Source organism: Tauraco erythrolophus, chromosome 10 (assembly GCF_009769465.1).
Source record: "Tauraco erythrolophus isolate bTauEry1 chromosome 10, bTauEry1.pri, whole genome shotgun sequence".
Lineage (NCBI taxonomy): Eukaryota > Metazoa > Chordata > Aves > Musophagiformes > Musophagidae > Tauraco > Tauraco erythrolophus.
The window spans coordinates 17,961,463-17,978,745 of record NC_141474.1 but is presented as its reverse complement, the minus strand read 5'-3'; the positions used below and the strand labels follow the sequence as shown (position 1 = coordinate 17,978,745).

The window sequence follows — 17,283 nt, the reverse complement described above, 5'->3', positions numbered from 1 at the left end:
GCCTAATACGAAGCTCTGCTTGTCCTTTTGTCCTTTCATTCTTCAAATTTGATAAAATGTTTGGATTAAAATGATTAGTTTTCATACCTTTTCTGTACCTTTGTTGGGATTCCTTGCTTCATTTCTGGTGTAATGTGGAATGTGAGCACAGTAGGAGATAGCAAGCCTTACTTATGTTTGCTATCTAGATACCTTTGTCAGAAAATAAGAATACGTTGTGCTAGATACTTGACAAATAGAATTATGTGGACTTGCCACTGTCTTATTCAGTATAACGCATGAGGAGTGGCAACAGATGGATGCAGGTAGATTGAAAGTGTCTAATAAAGCAGTAATGTTGTAATGGTCAAATATGATGGCAAGGATCTGGATAATGTAAGTGGGATAGTTGCTGGGGTTTTGAGGGACGTTGGCAGAAGGACAAGTTTGAGCACTTTCTTGGCTACTCAAGATGCATCTTGGCCTGAATTATGTTTTTTCTCCCCTGGGCTGCCCTACATGTACTTTTCTGGAGCATTTTGCGTGTCCCTGCTTCCCTGTGTCATATCCTTCCACTTTATCCTTTGCTTGTGGGCTTTCAAAAGATGTGCTAGAGCCAGAGGGGACAGCTTTTGAGTACTTTTACTTTAGGCCATAACTGTATTTGAATATTACTTTCATTTGAATTTAAATGCTAAAAGCTATGTAAAAATGGATGTAGCCAACGTCTTTATCTCCCAGATGCTTTTTGTGTGCTTTCCTTAAGTAGTGGAGAGCCTGTTTGCCTTTATGATCAGAATATTTGATTGGCAAACTAATATTTAAATTTTCAAGAGGAATTGGATTCATGTGCTTCTTCCTGGTGGTAAGGGGAGGCAAAGAAATAAATTAGTTGTTCTTATGAGGGGTAAAGTAAACACAACTTAATTGATGAAATTTTGTTTGTTTCTTGTATCAAAATGTGTATTATTAAGGTTATTACTTATTGGTGATTTTAAATAGATGGCGTTTTTGTACATTAAATAGTTCAATTTGATTGTGTTATCATTTTTATTTCCTCTGTTTAGGCAGATAGGTGTTCATCTATCATAATCTGAGACAGCAAATGTAATTGCCTGAGTCTTGTATATAGTCTGTGGAGAGGAGGAGTTGAAGTATCCATGTGAAAAAACTTCCTCCTTCAATAGTGCCTTCAGAGAGCCTCATTTTGATGCCTAAATGTGGATGAATATTCCCCTGTGGTTCAGTTTGACTTAACAACCGAGAACTCTAATTTTCTGGTATAAAACAAACAATCCCTCTTCCACTTCCCTAGAACAACATATTTTATGTTAATGATTTGTTGCGTTTTCTTTGACAGGGGTTACAGCTGATGACCATATGATGAAAGTTGAGACTGTTCACTGCAGTGCTTGCAGTGTATATGTTCCTGCATTACACAGTTCTGTTCAGCAGCACTTAAAATCTCCTGATCACACAAAAGGAAAACAAGTAAGAGATGACATTATTAAAAAAAAAAAAAAAAAGCAAGCATAGTATAATAGTAGGTGAGAAGTGTTATGGTACTTGGTGAAAGTAATTTCTGAGCTCTTGTTGGTACTACTTGTTCTCTAGAAAGACAGGATGTCCTTGTTACACTTTGTAAACATCATGTCTCATGAGGTAGCCAATGCTTAAGCACCTTCAGTTAATGAAATGTTAGTGTGCTTAATAGCTGATGGTAGTAAGTCCTGACAAGGTTACTAGGAAAGACTTTTTTATTTTATGGGAATTTTTTTTACTGCCATTAAGTGTTGGAAAGATTTTGTTACTCAAATTGCAAAATATAATGTGCATGTTTTCAGCAAGATAACAAACCTGGTGTCTTTTTTTCTCTTGGCTATTATCTTTTTAATTTGAAGAAAAGGGAGAGCTGTTTAGAATTAGCAGTAGTGTGGAATTGGTCCCTGTTACAATTTATAATGATACACTTTCAAGGGTGGTAGAAGGGTTGAAAGAGTAACGTGAGTGGAAAAAGTCATGGTTATCATAGCAAACAAGATTGCCAAAGTAATGTTTTATTTATAAATGAGCTGCTGTGATGATGAAATATCATAGAATGATTTGGGTTAGAACGGACCTTTAAAGGTCATCTAGTCCACCCAGTCTGCAATGAGCAGGGACATCTTCAACAATATATTAGGCTGTGATGGAAAAGTGTGTATGTTATCTGTCGATGAGAACAGGTAACTGTGGTTGTAGACAGGCATGTGGTTGTAGTTCATTATATAAACAAGGTGTGACTATGTCTTTTGATTAAGCTAAAGCAACAAACTATATACACTACCAGACTTAATTGAGCCTATTACGTGGTTTGGACTTAAATGCTGAGTGAGCATTTCATGCTGCAGTACATTCATTATTTTCCTTACAGAAACTGACTGAATTCAAATTTGTGTGACAATTGTAATACATGTGTGATAATTACTTGCTGTAAAATTTATTTCCTAGGCCTACAGAGAACAAATAAAAAGGGAGAGCGTTCTTACTGCCACCAGTATCCTGAATAATCCTATAGTCAAGGCACGATACGAGCTGTATGTGAAGGTAAGATGCATGTGGAAAAAAAAGTTGTCTAATGTTTGCTGTACTACTGTTTCCTCCATGCTGATAGTTTAACCTCAGTGCTCTGTCTTTGGTTTCTGTCTTCTAGGTAGCTCACAGATTGAATATGTTTTTAACGTATTTTACCAGTCTCAGGTCATTGTCTCAGATAACTTTATATGCAGAAAAAATTACCACCTTCAGATCATCAGCTTTTGGTTTTGGTTTACCATTTATGTGTATATCTAGTCAATTTTTAATTAGATGCTCTTAGTAAAAAAAATACAAACAAGCTTTAAGAAAGCAACAGCAGTGTCTTTAACACTGTACATAATACTAGCTGTAGAGCATGAAACATTACCAATGAGTCAGTCTTTTATGTTTAGAAGCAAAGACTCCAGCATGTGGCTTTGTACTAAAGTACAGTGCTTATGCTACCCAGCTACTTTTTATTCCATAGAATTTCTAGCATTCATGGTAGCATACAAAAAACGAAAACCGAAAACAGTAATTGTGATCAGAGAATTTAAAAGGCATGGCAGCCTATGTTGCAGATATGTGGCCTGAGAAACATATGTGAATTTATTTTAGCTAATTGTGGGGCTTTTTCCTTCTGGGCCAGCCAAGCGACTTTTTCTGTAGTGCCATTGTTAGCTATTTCTGGTGGTTACTTTTAATTGTTTTATGATTTTTGCCTGTATGATGAGGTATGAGCCAATGTGGAAGTTAATTGCAATATAAAATGTCATATTAGTTATATCTTGCTAAATTATGCATGGTTGGGTGCGTGAATCGATTTCAGACAATTGTTTTGTATCTGTTAAGAAAAGGTAGCAAATCACCAGGTACCGCAGACTGGAACGTCTGCATATGTTTTCGGCCACCTCTTCTGGTGCTCTTCAGGGCCTGACACGCGTGCGTTTCTTCTGTACAGCCCCCTGGTGGGGGACTGTTAAAAGGGGGAACGGAAATTTGCCATTCCTTAGTTGGAAAACATAGGAAGATAGAATTTGCGAGATTGTATTCACAAGACCACTGATGTTTTCAGAATACCTGGCACTGGTGTTACCTGGGGTGGACTGAACTTCAAACGCTTTCAGCAGCACCTGCTCAGTGACATGTATCTGGCTTCTGGTTATGCAAATCTCTCTCATCCTTGTCAAAATGTATAATCAACTGCAGACTGAAGGAGTCCAGTTTTATTGTACAGCCTGTGATGCATGCATTTGGTGCCTCTGGTCTTCCAGGAGAGTGGTAAATCCTTGTTAGAGCTGAAGATAGCTTTCTTTGAGATGAAGGGCAGACTAGCTTGGCGAAACACCCTTCACCAGCCCTCAACAACAACAAAAAAAACTCAAAACCACCAAACAACAACAAAAAAAACAACAACCCCCCAAACCAACATTGCTTTGGAAAGTGGTGTCTATCCTGCATATGCAGTGTGAAAGGAGGAAATTCAGAGCAGGGAAGACTTTGGGAGGCTGTTGCATGGATTTGTACCAAGTCACAAAGGCAGGTTATCAACATCACAAATGCCTTTGACAGAAGAACAAAAGCGCACGTCAGCAACTCCTGATTTTTGTGCATCCCTATTGATACAATTTGACATGAGAAAAAAAAGATAAAAGATGATTTTTTTTTCCTTTCCTGTTACACTGCTGCATTTCTCCGTGCATATTGGGATGTTTGTTCTTTTAATATGGGACCTAGAAGAGGTGCATATCCCAAATAAAGTTGAATTGGGGGAAGTTCTTTTTTTATTGAGGTCAATACTGCCTTCTAGAAGCATACCCTGCCAAGAGTGGTGGTCATCCACCTTTTTACCACAACCAGTATTTGGGACCCACCTTCCGCCGGTGTGGTTTTGTGTGAAAAATTCTGGTTAAGCTGTTTCAGTTGCCTCGTGGAGCTACTGAGTAAGTGCTTGGAGGATTACAATTTAATATAATTTGAGTTGATTGGCTGGCTGACAGCTAGCAGCAGGTGATGAGTTTTGAGGATGTGCGCTGTGTGTTGTATTCTATAAGACTTAGCAAGGTTGAAGACTCTGGCTAATGTTTGACTGAAAATGAGGGAATGGATCATGACTTCTGGTCTGGAATAAGCTAATTGATAAGCAGTAACAACTGCTGTCTGTCTTGGGACACCTTGGCCGCTTCTTTTCAGTAAAATGCCATTCTACCTGTGACTTACTGCTTTACCCAGTGCTTAATCTATTTTGCCCTTTGATTTAATCTTCTGTCCAAGTAGAGACTGTTCCATGGGTTGTTTGCTGTATTTGCAAAAGGAAAGAAAGCAAATAGGTGCATCTATTTTAAACAAAGTTACAGCTTCAAATGTGTCACTCTACAAACACTTTACTTCCATTTTTAACTATGTTTCTGATATGCGCTGTGAAAAAGGAAGCAGAAAAATTTTTTTTGGCTGTAAATGTTTTCAGGTATTTTCATATTCAACTATTTAATTATGAAGTCAGTTTTAGATTTTCAAATTTCACTGCAAAATCTTCTTTTTAAGAAATAAATACAAACTCAGTAGTGTTTACCTGTACATGCTAAATAAGTATGCATACTTATACTTGAATCTTTCAGCTAATTCTGTAGGCTTGGACACATCAGATCCAGCCAAGGTGTAAATGTTAAATTGCCCCTGGTAGTTTTCACTGAGTTGAGCTATTTTTTTTTTTTTCTTCTTTAACATAGTAAAGGTGCCTGTGATATCCACTGAAAATTTAGGCTAGCTGCATATAAATCCTTCAGATAATCCCTCATGTGTTATGTGAGGGTTTTAGTTTGTTTCAAGCCATTTGCAATTAATGTCCCAGCTCTACAGAAGACTGCTTCAGTAAATCGGATGATGTGGTTTTAGAAGAGCTCTTGGTGTTTTCTAAAGGCTCTGGTTTTTGTTAGGCTTTTGGTCAGTGATTAGAGTTATGAACGGAAAGGAAAAAACAAAAATCCAGATAGGTTGTTAACAGCGATTTTTAGAGCTGCAGCCAATGATGAGAGCAACAAGAATCATAGTAGTGGAGAAGAGCATTTCTTAAAGGTGGTCATCTTAATTTACTAATGCAGCTTCCTTGGGTCTGTTAGTATTGGAATAACTCTGTGACGTATACTGTTCTTCAGTTTTCCGTTAGACCCCACTGTTAGGACTCACTTTCTGTATCCTATCTTCTGTCACAAAATGCTGCTTCTGTTCCTTATGCTGCTGCTGCTCTGGAGCCAGTGTCTACATTGTTGGAAATTACTTCATTCAGTTTCCAGAAAACTACTGTACCAGAACTGAGGTTTCCAGTTGTCAAAACTTGCATGTGATCTTTACGATCCTAATGATGCTGGTTACCATCTGTTACACTATCATATTTCACAATTTTTTTTAATTCCTATATTTGAAAATCTAATTCAGTGCTTAAATTCACAGCATATTGTTTGCATCCTGTCTTTTGCATCCAAGGAAAGTTTCCTGTTAATCTTGTTTACTTTTCATTGTAGATATTTTAATCAGAGAAGCTTAAAAGGATTTTTTTCTTACCTTGACTGTTTTTTTTAAAGAGCCCTCTTTCCTCAATCTTGATCTTGTGCAGTTCCCTTTTATGCTTCCAATGTATACTCTTTATATGCTTTTTAAAAAGTTCTTCATTTCTCCTTATTCTCCTACATCCATGTTATAACGAGGGGAATCCACCACCACCCACCTGCTGGCCACTCTGAAACAATCATCTTAGAAGTTTTATGAACCTGTAGCAAGTCCCTTTATAATAAGGAGGAAAAAAAGACCGTCTTGTTTCTCAGGCAAAAAGTTATCATTTAATGCGAGTCATGGCTATCTTGAATTTTCGACCATTTAGAACTTCCCAGATAGAATGATGTCTGTGATTAAAAGCTGCTTGGATGTTGCTCAAGAGAAGCATCATAGAGGTTGATGTTTTCTGTCACTGTATCCCAGGACTGTTTGATTGTGTGGGTTAGTGAAGGCATTCTAAAATTTACCTGTTAAGGAGGCAGACTTTGGTATCTTCTTGGGTCAGGTTTGTAAGACCTGTTATAAATAGATAAAGAGAGTGGTTTCTGGGGGCATTTGAATCCTGAAGCTTTGGTTGTAAATACCAGTTCACAATCTTAAGCTTTCTCTGCAGTTTAAATATTCTAGAGACAAGGAACCCAAAGAATGCATCTCTTGGGAATAAACTACTTATCTGCTTGTGTTTTTATGCTCTGTAGGCATCATAAAGTCTTTCTGCAGTAGTTCAGTGGTGTGCCGGTGTTCTTGTTTTCTGGGTTTTTTTGTTTTGTTTTTTAAAGCCGTCTGGGAAGAGGGGACCAACGTGGCTGTCAAAATCAACTAGCATCAAAACTGGCTCTTCATGCTGTGCTGTATGCCTCTGATGCTACATCACTGGAAAAGAGTGCAGTCGTTAGGATCTTCCCCTTGAGGGCAGTAACTTTTTCCTTATTTTGAGAACTTGAAAAGTGCATTTTTCTCTGAAAAACAGCTAGGGAAAGCAACTAAATTTTTTTTGTTGTTATTATTATTGTATGGAGATATGTTCAGCCAGAAGTAGTGTGCTGAATCCAGTTCTGCTAGGTTAGCCAGAAGCAACATACTGTCTCCACAGGAATGAAGTGTAACAATTTTGTGTACCTTGTCCCCAAGAGTCAGGGACAGTCAGAAGGTGTCTGCAGGAGTGTGGAAGTAGTCCTTTCAGAAGTGCGTTCTTTAGCTACAATTCATCACTGTGCCTAGCCTACACATGAGAGAATTTTAATCTTTCCTTTTATGTGAGATCTGTAGAAGTGCTTCTGTTTGTGGATCATTCACAGAGAAAGGCCACCTTTTGTTTTCTTTTGCTAGGAAACAATGCTCTCTATTAGGCCATGTGAAACTCTAAATGTCCTGTCTTCCCTCTGTAATGTTTACTGAAATACTGATGTATTTCAAGCTAACCAGGTGGAGTATTCTTAATGAGTAATTAGCTTATTCCTGTCTGTCTTTGGAAATCCTTGTTTCTGTACCCAAACATGATTGAAGATATTTGACTGAACACAAGGAACATGAAGCTTTGCAGTCAGGAGGTCTTTCACATATCTATCCAAACAGAAAAGGAAAGTAAATGAGTACAATTTTGTCAAGTTGCACTAATCCTTACTGAATTGAGGTTTGGATGCTCAAGTCTTTTTATTTCTCAATGCTTTCCCTTGATGTTGGAATTGAATTGGTTTGGGCATTCGCTTTTCCATATGTGTGTGGTGGGGTTTTTTTTATGAAACAGTTTACTGAGTGAATAAATAGTTTTGGTATTTCAATGTTGTGACACTGTTACCTGTTCAGTGAAATTCTCCTTGGTGTTCTGTAGCCTCGTGGTACTTGATAGTGGATCATCTAAAAGTGATAAGAGTTTTAATTGAGATATGGCATTTTCTTGTTTTCTCAGGGCTCAGATTAAGTTATGATACCAACTTTCTGTGTACTTGACCCTTATCTATGAGAATCTACTTCTAAAAGAGCCAAGCTTAGTATCTTAAAGAAGTTTAAATATTACCTTATTCATGGGGTTTATGAGTGGCAGCTATGTCTCTGATTAGGCTTTGAGTTGATTGGGCTCAACAGACACTACCATCTAAGTGCTGTAGGCTGGCCATTGCAAAGTGCGTGAGTAAGATTATCCTGGGACTTGGAGTAACGTAGTCTCAAAGGATTCTGCTTTCTTTGGGTTACTCTTTAAATCTGAATTTATGATTTCTCTTGACTGTAGAATAACAGTGAAGCTGAGTTGTTGTTTAGTGGTGTTTGCTAAATGTTTTTACAGCTTTCTAATTTTTCGGTGATTTGTAGGCCACCTGGAAGACCTTACCTGAAATATATAACTGAAGTAAAAATACTGATGTTTCTTTTATAAGTGAGCAAAAAAGGACAAGAGGCCTAGTACTTGATTTTTCTTTTGGATCATCTTTTAAATAATATTCTTCAAATACCGATCCCAGTGTAGTTAAGTGATTGGCGTCGTATGTACGGATCAGGATTGCTCTGTCAGATGTTTGACCATGAAAGGAGCTTTAGCGAAGAAACTCATGTTGCTGTTCCTTATTGTTTGTTGATTATTCATAGTTCTTAAATATCTGAAACAAGTGAAAGCTGAGGTATGTCTTTTAGTGAATTATTGTATGAAATAGAGAAAACGTGAAACAAATGTCAACATTTTTAAAATACTGTCTGAGAAATCTGCTTCATAATTTTTCTAGATCAGCAATGGAGGAATTTCAGGCTAGCCAATGATATTAATTCTAGATTTCTTTTTTATTTACTGAAGAGTTTGCCTTTTTGATAGAATTATTCGGAGTGAATAAAGACTGTAAATAAGGAAAAGCAGAAGGAAATTCTTCCGTTCAGATTTGGTTTTAACTGGGGAGAAAAAGGAAGCAGCTGTAGTTCTTAATAAAAACATGTTGAAATTTAACTCTCTGATTTTAATTTACTGAATGTTGAAGTAAAACCGAATTTTGTGTTGCATGCTTTAGTTTTTTCTCAATGCCATTTTTCCTTTCATTAAGAGAGTTTATTGAGATCCTGATTTCCAGAGTGCATAAAATGAGATGTTGCTACTTTTAAATGAAATCTGTTTTGATTTTCTTGCAAAAACAAAAACAACCACCCTATTAAAAAGCTGTATAAAATACCACAGCATTTCTTAGTGGCTGCCCTTTTCATTCACTGAAATGATGAGTGTTATTTTATTTTTATGTTTTAAATAAACATCAAAGTGTTTGTTTTCAATCTTCTGCTTCAGGGTGAAAATCCTTTTGAAATTAATGACCAGACTCAGGAGCAGCAGACAGAAGAAGAGGACAAAGCTGATGAGCCAGTTGAGGGTGAGGAAGAGGAGGAGGAGGAGGAGGAGGAAGAAGAAACTGAAGAACAAACTGACTTCACTTTAGACCACACTGAAGATAATTAAGTGCAAGGAAATGAAAATATATAGGGGAGGCAAAACAGCTTTTTATTTCTGCTCTTAAGTGGCTAAGACTATTAAAAAGTCTCAAATGAAGTTGTTGAAGATTCCTCACCGTATGCATGCATTCCATTCCGTGGAGAACTTGTTTATATAATTCCTCTGTGTTTCTGATTTTGTTTAAAATGAAATTAAGACTATTTTAGTTGAGCTTTTTATAGCAAACTGACTGTTAAAGCTGATTAAAACATTGTGTTGTATATTTTTTTAAGCATCCTATTTTTTGATGTGTGTATTCAAAGTTGGATATAATAATAATTTTTGGTCTAATCAGTTGAAAAGAAAGGCGAGTCTGTGGGGTAAATATATTAAATGCTGTATGGCATAAGCTTATCATATTTACCTCTTAGTACAGAATGAGTAACTTCCAAAATTGTGCTGTTGAGTGTGGCTGTTTTGGGGACTACATTGCACTCTGTATAATAGAGTATGTGTTATAATATGCCTTGTAGCTTTTTGTGATAAGATGTACCAGTTTGTAGCAATAAAATACTTAAGAAATGTTACTGTTTAAAGTGTCTATAGTTAAGTACTTCAAATATTTCCCCATGCTGACTACCAAATTGGTTTTGACTCAAATCCTGATTGATATTATGAAATTATTTAAAATTTGTAGTTGCATCTTAGTGACTCATGTTATTTATGGCTGATTTTTTGATGTATTCAGACTCCACGTACCAGATAGATAAGCACTTCAGCCTTCATAGTGTGCCCAGGCGAAGTATGCTTTGAGTGTGTTTACACACTGTGCACTGTCGTCTGTCTTAGAAATTATGTAAGTACACTTGTTTTTTTCCACAGTTCCTTCTAATGTAGATTTTGACTAATGAGAGTTGGAAGTGTCTGATTTAAATATTTCTAAGTACAGCTAAGTAATTTGCATCATTTTTCCCTAAATGTGGTAACTTCACAGAAGTAACTATACAATCTCTTGTGGTCATTATGGGGAATTTTTTTCAAAATCTCACCTCAATTTTCTGCTGGAGAACCTTTGTGTTAATTTATAGTCATTGCTGTATACAGGTGATATAGGCAGAGGACAGAGGTTAGATAGAATTGAAATATTGCTAACCTCAAATGCAAACCAATTGGCTTTTTCAGTGATCTCATGTAGAATTGGGGAAAGCGTGCGAGTATTATGGGGAATACTTGCTGTTTGGAATTACATGTTAGGCCACCAGAAAGTCTAGTAGCGGTGAAATCTGAAGAATGCTGTCTATTGTAGTCATTTAGCTGTTGCCTTTTAGCGTAGCTTGGAGTAGAAAATATAACATTGTGAGGAAAGAGAGAGTAGACTAAACTTGGTTCCTTGACCTCTTGTTTTCTGTATAGCTTATCTTTTTCCATTTAAAAAAATCAGCATGATAGAGACTTGACTGTAGTACCTGTGAGTTAGTTTGGAGCTAAAAGTTAGCATGGGTTGGTTGAGATACGTTAAGCCTGCAGCTGTTTGAACAATATCTCTTTTGGATGTGTAAGCTTAAAATAGCAAATGCTCCCTAGATCTCTAAACCCTCATTCTGTTCTCCATCTTACAGCTAGGATTAAGGTTCATATTTGCATTACTTTTAGGGTGTCATCTCCCCTTCTGCTTGTCACTCAACTATTTGTGTATTCTATTTGTAGATCTCTTGTCCTACCAGAAGAAGACACTGATCTCTTCCCAGACAACTTGATAGGAACTATGTCAGTCTTGTAGAAACTGACGAGAACTTTAGCATGAGAACTTGCTTACAGTAGTTAAGAGAACTGAGGTGCTGCCTAAATTTTTGCAAGTGGTGCATTTTTCTCTGTGTCTCCTTTACTAGTTGGAGATAATTAAGTTGCTTCTAAGCGGTGAAGACAAGACCTTCTACCTAAGATCTTAGTGCTTTATTTCCATTGCTGTAGTAATTTTATCCACTGTTACCTCAGGATCTTTGAACTCGATAAGCATTCTTGACTTCACTGGTATGCTAAAAATACATAATTGATTTCTTCTGTGTACTGACAGTTCTCGCCTATAAAGTATGATAAGTGATAGCTTAAATTTAGATGACAAATTTTGTGGGCAAGGGGGCAACTGCTGATGGAAAAAACTACCCTTTTCTGTAGGCTTAGAAGAAACTTTTAATGGAGTCCATGGTTCTATTTTGTAGCTAATGTTTCATTAAATTAATTTCCTACATCAGTAACAAAGTACGGAAATAATTTCAGAGGGAGTGGTGGCTCTCCATTCCAGATGACAGACTCCTGGTAAGCTGTGCCCCCCTTTCCCCCCCACCTCTCCCAGTTATTCCAAACTGAATGAAGATTGCATTTGTTTGTTTCAGAATTTCAGAAATAAAGTCCACAGTTTTAGGCAGTTCTGGATGAAGGTGCCTGCTGGAATGTACAGGTATATTTATTTACACATCCCTGCTGAGACTTTTCCAGTTTTCTTTGCATTTACCAGAGACCTGTTAACTTCCTGACTGTTTATAAGTGTTGGCTGCAGTAACGTATTCCTTTCCCTGCATCTTTTTCTACAGAACCGTCTTGGAATGTTGACTACCCCAGTTGATACAGTTTATAAAACCACGGTCAGTTTGGGAGCATAGTTGTATCCTCGATTCTTAAAAACCAGATTAACTAAATGAAAGATCAGTGGAAAACTAGACTTGAAATGTATTTGTTTATGGTTCACACTCTAAATGATGACTGGAGTTACTAATGGTGTTTCTTGGAGAGTCAGTTGATTTGGGAAAAGCAATTGGATGGACTTTAGATAACTGCTTGATAGAAGTCCTATCCTGGAACCAGTATTGGGAAGTTTGATAAGAAATTTTGCAGTTGATAAACAGTGGCATCAGGTGATGTTAAGTACTTCAGGATGTTTAAATTAAATGTCTGTTAAGGAATAAAAAAGGCTGTCCTAGATTACAGGCTCTAATCCTATTTCAGTGCATGAGCTATAGAACTCTTTTTAGTGTCTTGAGTGGAATCAACAGAGAAGGTATGGTACTTCTGATCTGAGTAGCCAAAACTGCATGGAATGTTTTAGGTGAGGATTTACTTATGCACAAGAATTGCAAGGATTTGACTTGCGCAGTGATACTAATGCTGTTTTATTTCTGTTGGAAACACCTTGCTGCATTTTTAATCTTTTACAGGACACTGCTTAATGGTGTACTGGTTCATAGTTGTGCTGAAGTTGTGCAACTCATCACATGTTCTAACTATCTCTTTCTTGAGCTAGAACTTCAACATTTCTCAGAGCAAAAAGATTTTTAAAACATTCTGGTGTTTTTTGTGGTTTTTATTTTGGTGGGTTTTAGCATTGAACTTGCAAGGTAGCAAATACAGTAGAAAAACATGGGCACTGATTCTTGCAACTTACACATACTGAATAACTACCGTATGCATGTTATGTGTGTTGCAGCCCAAATGCACTAGACTTTTTGTATATAATTATTTTTTTGCTACACAAGTAGTGCTGTAGAATGATTAACGTCAAACCCATGTAATACTTGGCTTGTTTTTATGCTATGCAAAGGATTGAAATCTTGAAATGAGCCTGTAGATTCTCTTGCTTTGGCTTTTCCTGTATTGCTTACAGTTAAGAATAAATCAGTTTTTAGCTTGCTGAAATATTAACTATACATTTTCTTGCTGTCTTCTGCCAACAGACTTCTACAAAAAAAAAATCACGCTTTTCTAAATGCCAGTCTAATTTTCCAGTATTTTTTCAGATGTTGGAATGCCTCCTGCTCTCTTTTTAAGCAGCACTAAAATAGAGGATGCAGAGCTTTTCTTCAATTGGTTATCCTTCCACTAAATTAAGCCCTCACCCACTCAGCTTTTAGGTTTGTAGAGAGAAACTTTATTGCAAGGAATGCGCATAACCATCAGAGAGTTGGGTCTCTCCTAGGTGCTTCCTTCCAACTGAAAGCAAGGAAAGGCTTGGTAAGTCCCACATACTCTTGGGTCTAAAGCTTGCAGTGAAGGCTCTCAAATATTGTGAGAGGATTGAAATTTTAAGTCAGGTGTGTTAGCAGTGATGGTTTGTTCTGAGTTAAGTATGAAAATGAATAACATATCTTCTGTTTAATTTGTTTTTAAGTTAATTTCTAAAATTGTTCTCAGTTTTTATGCTTACAATATTGTACTTGCTTTTAAAATAAGTATAATTGTACTAAGTCCTGCACCTCAATTCAGTTGTCTTCAAACAGATTTGGCTGGTTTTAAATACAACTAGCCAGTGAATAAGCCTTTTTGTATAAATAAAAATGCGTATAAGCTGAAGTCCAACATCTGAAACAAAAGAGCTTCTGATCTTATTCTACAAATCTAAGCTTTCCTCATCCCATCCTTTGGTGCTTCAAAGCTGATGGCCACAGGAAAAGGAATAAATACCTAGAGGGTGAACTGGGGCATCAAAATCTGCTGAGGCAAAAACATAAAAGACAAGTCTTCTTAACAAAACCCCCTGCTATCCTGTGATTCTGATTTAAAACAAAGTTCTGTATGTATGCAGAAGTATGGTTGTTTCTCTTTTTTTTCAGGATTGAAGAATACTGAGTGTTACGGGAGAACAGGAATAAATAACCTGCTTGCCTTTGCGGTCCGCTGCAGGTCAAATATTTTGAGTCTTCACACCAAATGCGCGTGTTCTTTTAAGGAGACTTGCCATCTTCTCTCTTCTTTACCCCATACATCTTCATGGACTCTAGCACGCTTGTATTCCAAAGTGTTTCTGTGTTTGTAGTGTTCTCTATATATCTAAAGCTACAAAGGTAAGACAAGAAAGCTGGGAGCTTTTGTGGGGTACCAAAAAAGCTAAGAATGGATAATATGGTGGCAGGAGGAGTGCATATATTGTGAATAAGCACAATCTACTGCATATTTAAGTGAATATTTGTCAAAGATTGTTAAGAGCTGAATAGCTGTACGGACTTAAGAATAAGAGCCGCAAGTGTCAATGTGCTCCATTTAAAAAAGAGGATCTTGGTCCATGTACAATCTTTTTCAATCTCCTCACTTCAGAAGGGTCATAAGGTACGTGCCCTTCAACACCAGCTAATAACATTGTGGTCCGGATCTTTTTCTTTTGTCATCAGTCTGTGAGGTTGCTGTATCATTAAACCATCAAGTGGTAAGGTTCCTTCAAGAGTTCCTGTAAATCAGTCTTCCTCTTTTTACACTGAGATGGCTGAAACATGTTGGAGCCTGTTTGAATTTCCCAGAACATACCTAAGATAAGCATGTAGCTAATAACACATGTGGCAGTGGGCAATTTACAGTTGCCTTAAGATCTAAACATATGTAATATTGTCAGAATTTTACTCAGTGTTAAAGACATCTATCTGGAAGCTAATTACGCAGAGAAGGGAGTATGATGGCAGATGAGCAATTTGTTGAGCATACAGTCACTGTTTACCTGGAGTATAGTGACATACTCTGTTAAGGCCATGGATTTATAAGGTGGGAGAGGACCAGTGTTGTGTAGCCATCCTAGCTAATGTCAACTGTGTTTTGCTTGCTGATCAAACGTCTTTTCATTGGGCCAGAATATGTATTTTAGAAAGGGAACTTATTTTAACTGTTAGACAAGGGTGAATCTTCAGCAATCTCTACCTCATTTTATTTTGAAAGCCTTAAACTGTTTTAATCTGTATAGTGTGGTGCTCCATATGGTATTGCCCTGTTTTTCAGCCTTAGCAACTATTGCTGTAACTTTTTTGTTTCTGTTGGTGATAAATAACACACTTGTTAAATGCCACAGAAAACAATTTAGAGTGGAGAGGGGGGCGGGGAGGAACAATCCTATTGACTAGTAAGCAATCCGTGATGCTACATGAGCATCTCCTCCCTCAAAAGATTGGTGAAACTGTAAACAGTTATGAGAGCTGAGTTCTCTGCCGGACTCAACCATAGGTTTCCCACCATATATCTCTTTTATGTGTTTTCCTTTAGAAAAAGTGAGTAGTCAGTTCAGGTGTTGTGAGGCTAAGTCAGTGTTCAAGAAGTGCAGTTGGCTCTGTGGAAGGAAAGAGCTTTCCAACTTAATTATTGGTAGTATTGATTACAGCAGGGTTCAGCATTGGACAGATGTAACTGCCTTCCTTAGCTGTGAAGGTTTGTCTAGTACCGAGTATGGTGTCCTTCCTAGAAGGAGCGATACTTTGTCTTGGATTGTGCTAGTTCTCTGGAAATGCACAGAATGTGAGGTGGGGTCAAGCAGGGATGAAGGTCTTACTGTGTTAATCCTTAGAGCTTCTTGTCCAGTCCTATTCTCCACAGATACTGTGGAGGCTACTAGAGTCATTAGGATGGAGTAATCTCTGTGGCCTGTCCCTCTTGCCCTGCAGATGTCTGCTGAGTGTCTAGAGCATATGGGCAGATTTTGTATTAGTCCCTGGATTTCTTTAGGACTATGTATAGGAGTTAGGATCATGTCAGGTTGCAGGTCAAGGTAGTTACTCCTAGTGAAAAGACTACGCAGGATCTCTAGTGTCCCAGTTCTGAATCTGACTGAACATCCTCTTGGTAAAACACTGCTGTCACGTGAAATGGATATATATAAAGTTACCTAGTGCTGTGTGCCTAGTCCTTAAATACTACGTTATAAATGTTTTTCAGTGAAGGTTTTTTTCTGCTGCTGAAATTCCTTTGTGCCTTTTGAAGGCTGTCAACAACATGATGTTAAATAATACCATAAGTGTTTTTTATGTGCAGCAATTACAATTTTAAAACTATACCTCATTCCATCTACTGCTTGGCTGGAGGTAAAACCTTTTGTAGGCTATGCTGTTAGAGTGCACAGCAGCCCTAATGCTGGAGTTCTCAACCCACCATGTACCAAGAGGTTAATTTGTTTCCATCACTGGGGATTTGTATTGCTCGTCAATGCTGAGGTCACTGTCACTGTTAAATGACAGATGTCTTTCTGAAAATCCCTTGCATCTTTCCTTGTGATGTAAAGTTCAGTGACTGCAATAACAGGGTGTTGTTCTTTAATAACTGTTAAATTTATTCTTTAGAGAATTTACGAAGATGTCCTATTGCTCTGGGAGAGCTCCCTTGATGCCAAACTCTGCATTTTCTTTTTGCATAATGCCTACAGATTTAGAGCCACTGTACTCCCAGTTGTATAGCTTCTGTATCCCTGGTTCAGTGCTGCTGAAATACTCGTAAATCTCCTTTCTTCTAGTGGCTTTGTGCAGCAGCTGGGGTATGACAATAAGGTCCCTGATCTATAATTCCAGACAGCCCCTGAGGGTCAGCAGATCGACCAATCCTCATCCCCAACGTAAGCCCAGGGAACTCGCTGTTCCTGGGAGGTAGTCTAATGCTTTCTATTTGTATTCTGCATGTAACTCTTCTTGATGCTGGACTGTTGTTCACTTAGAGAATTATCCAGTGCACAGTATATAAAGTCCTACTAGAGATTGAATGCATGTAAATAAAGCATGCCTTAAGTCTAGCATAATGTAAGTTTAAGTGAGAAGAAATAGACTCAATCGAAGCACCTTGTCAGGCTGCATTCGCTGCTCAGATCTGCACAATGCAGTCGCAATCTGCATTTCTATGTCACAAGGATAAGAGGTAAGGAGGACAGCTGTATAGATTTTCTAATTCCAGGGATTTCCTGGCTCTTTATTGAATTTGATGAGAATACAACACTGACTTTTTAAAATAACAGCTGTTTTTGAAATACTCTTGTGAAATAGCAACATTCATGTTGTAACAGA

The 17,283-nt window shown here is 37.5% G+C and overlaps 1 protein-coding gene across 2 annotated transcripts in view; it reads left to right on the top strand.

Annotated features, from left to right (window-relative positions):
* The window catches only part of ZNF326 (zinc finger protein 326), a 30,401-nt gene extending 20,324 nt beyond the window's left edge, over positions 1–10,077 (top strand). For both annotated transcript variants that reach the window (XM_086617104.1, XM_086617105.1), the window contains 3 exons: positions 1,340–1,470; positions 2,470–2,565; positions 9,350–10,077. In XM_086617104.1, the coding sequence (XP_086473230.1) occupies positions 1,340–1,470; positions 2,470–2,565; positions 9,350–9,517 (395 nt within the window). In that variant the 3' untranslated portion in view covers positions 9,518–10,077. The remainder of the gene's footprint in view (positions 1–1,339; positions 1,471–2,469; positions 2,566–9,349) is intronic.
* The last annotated feature ends 7,206 nt before the right edge of the window (positions 10,078–17,283 follow it).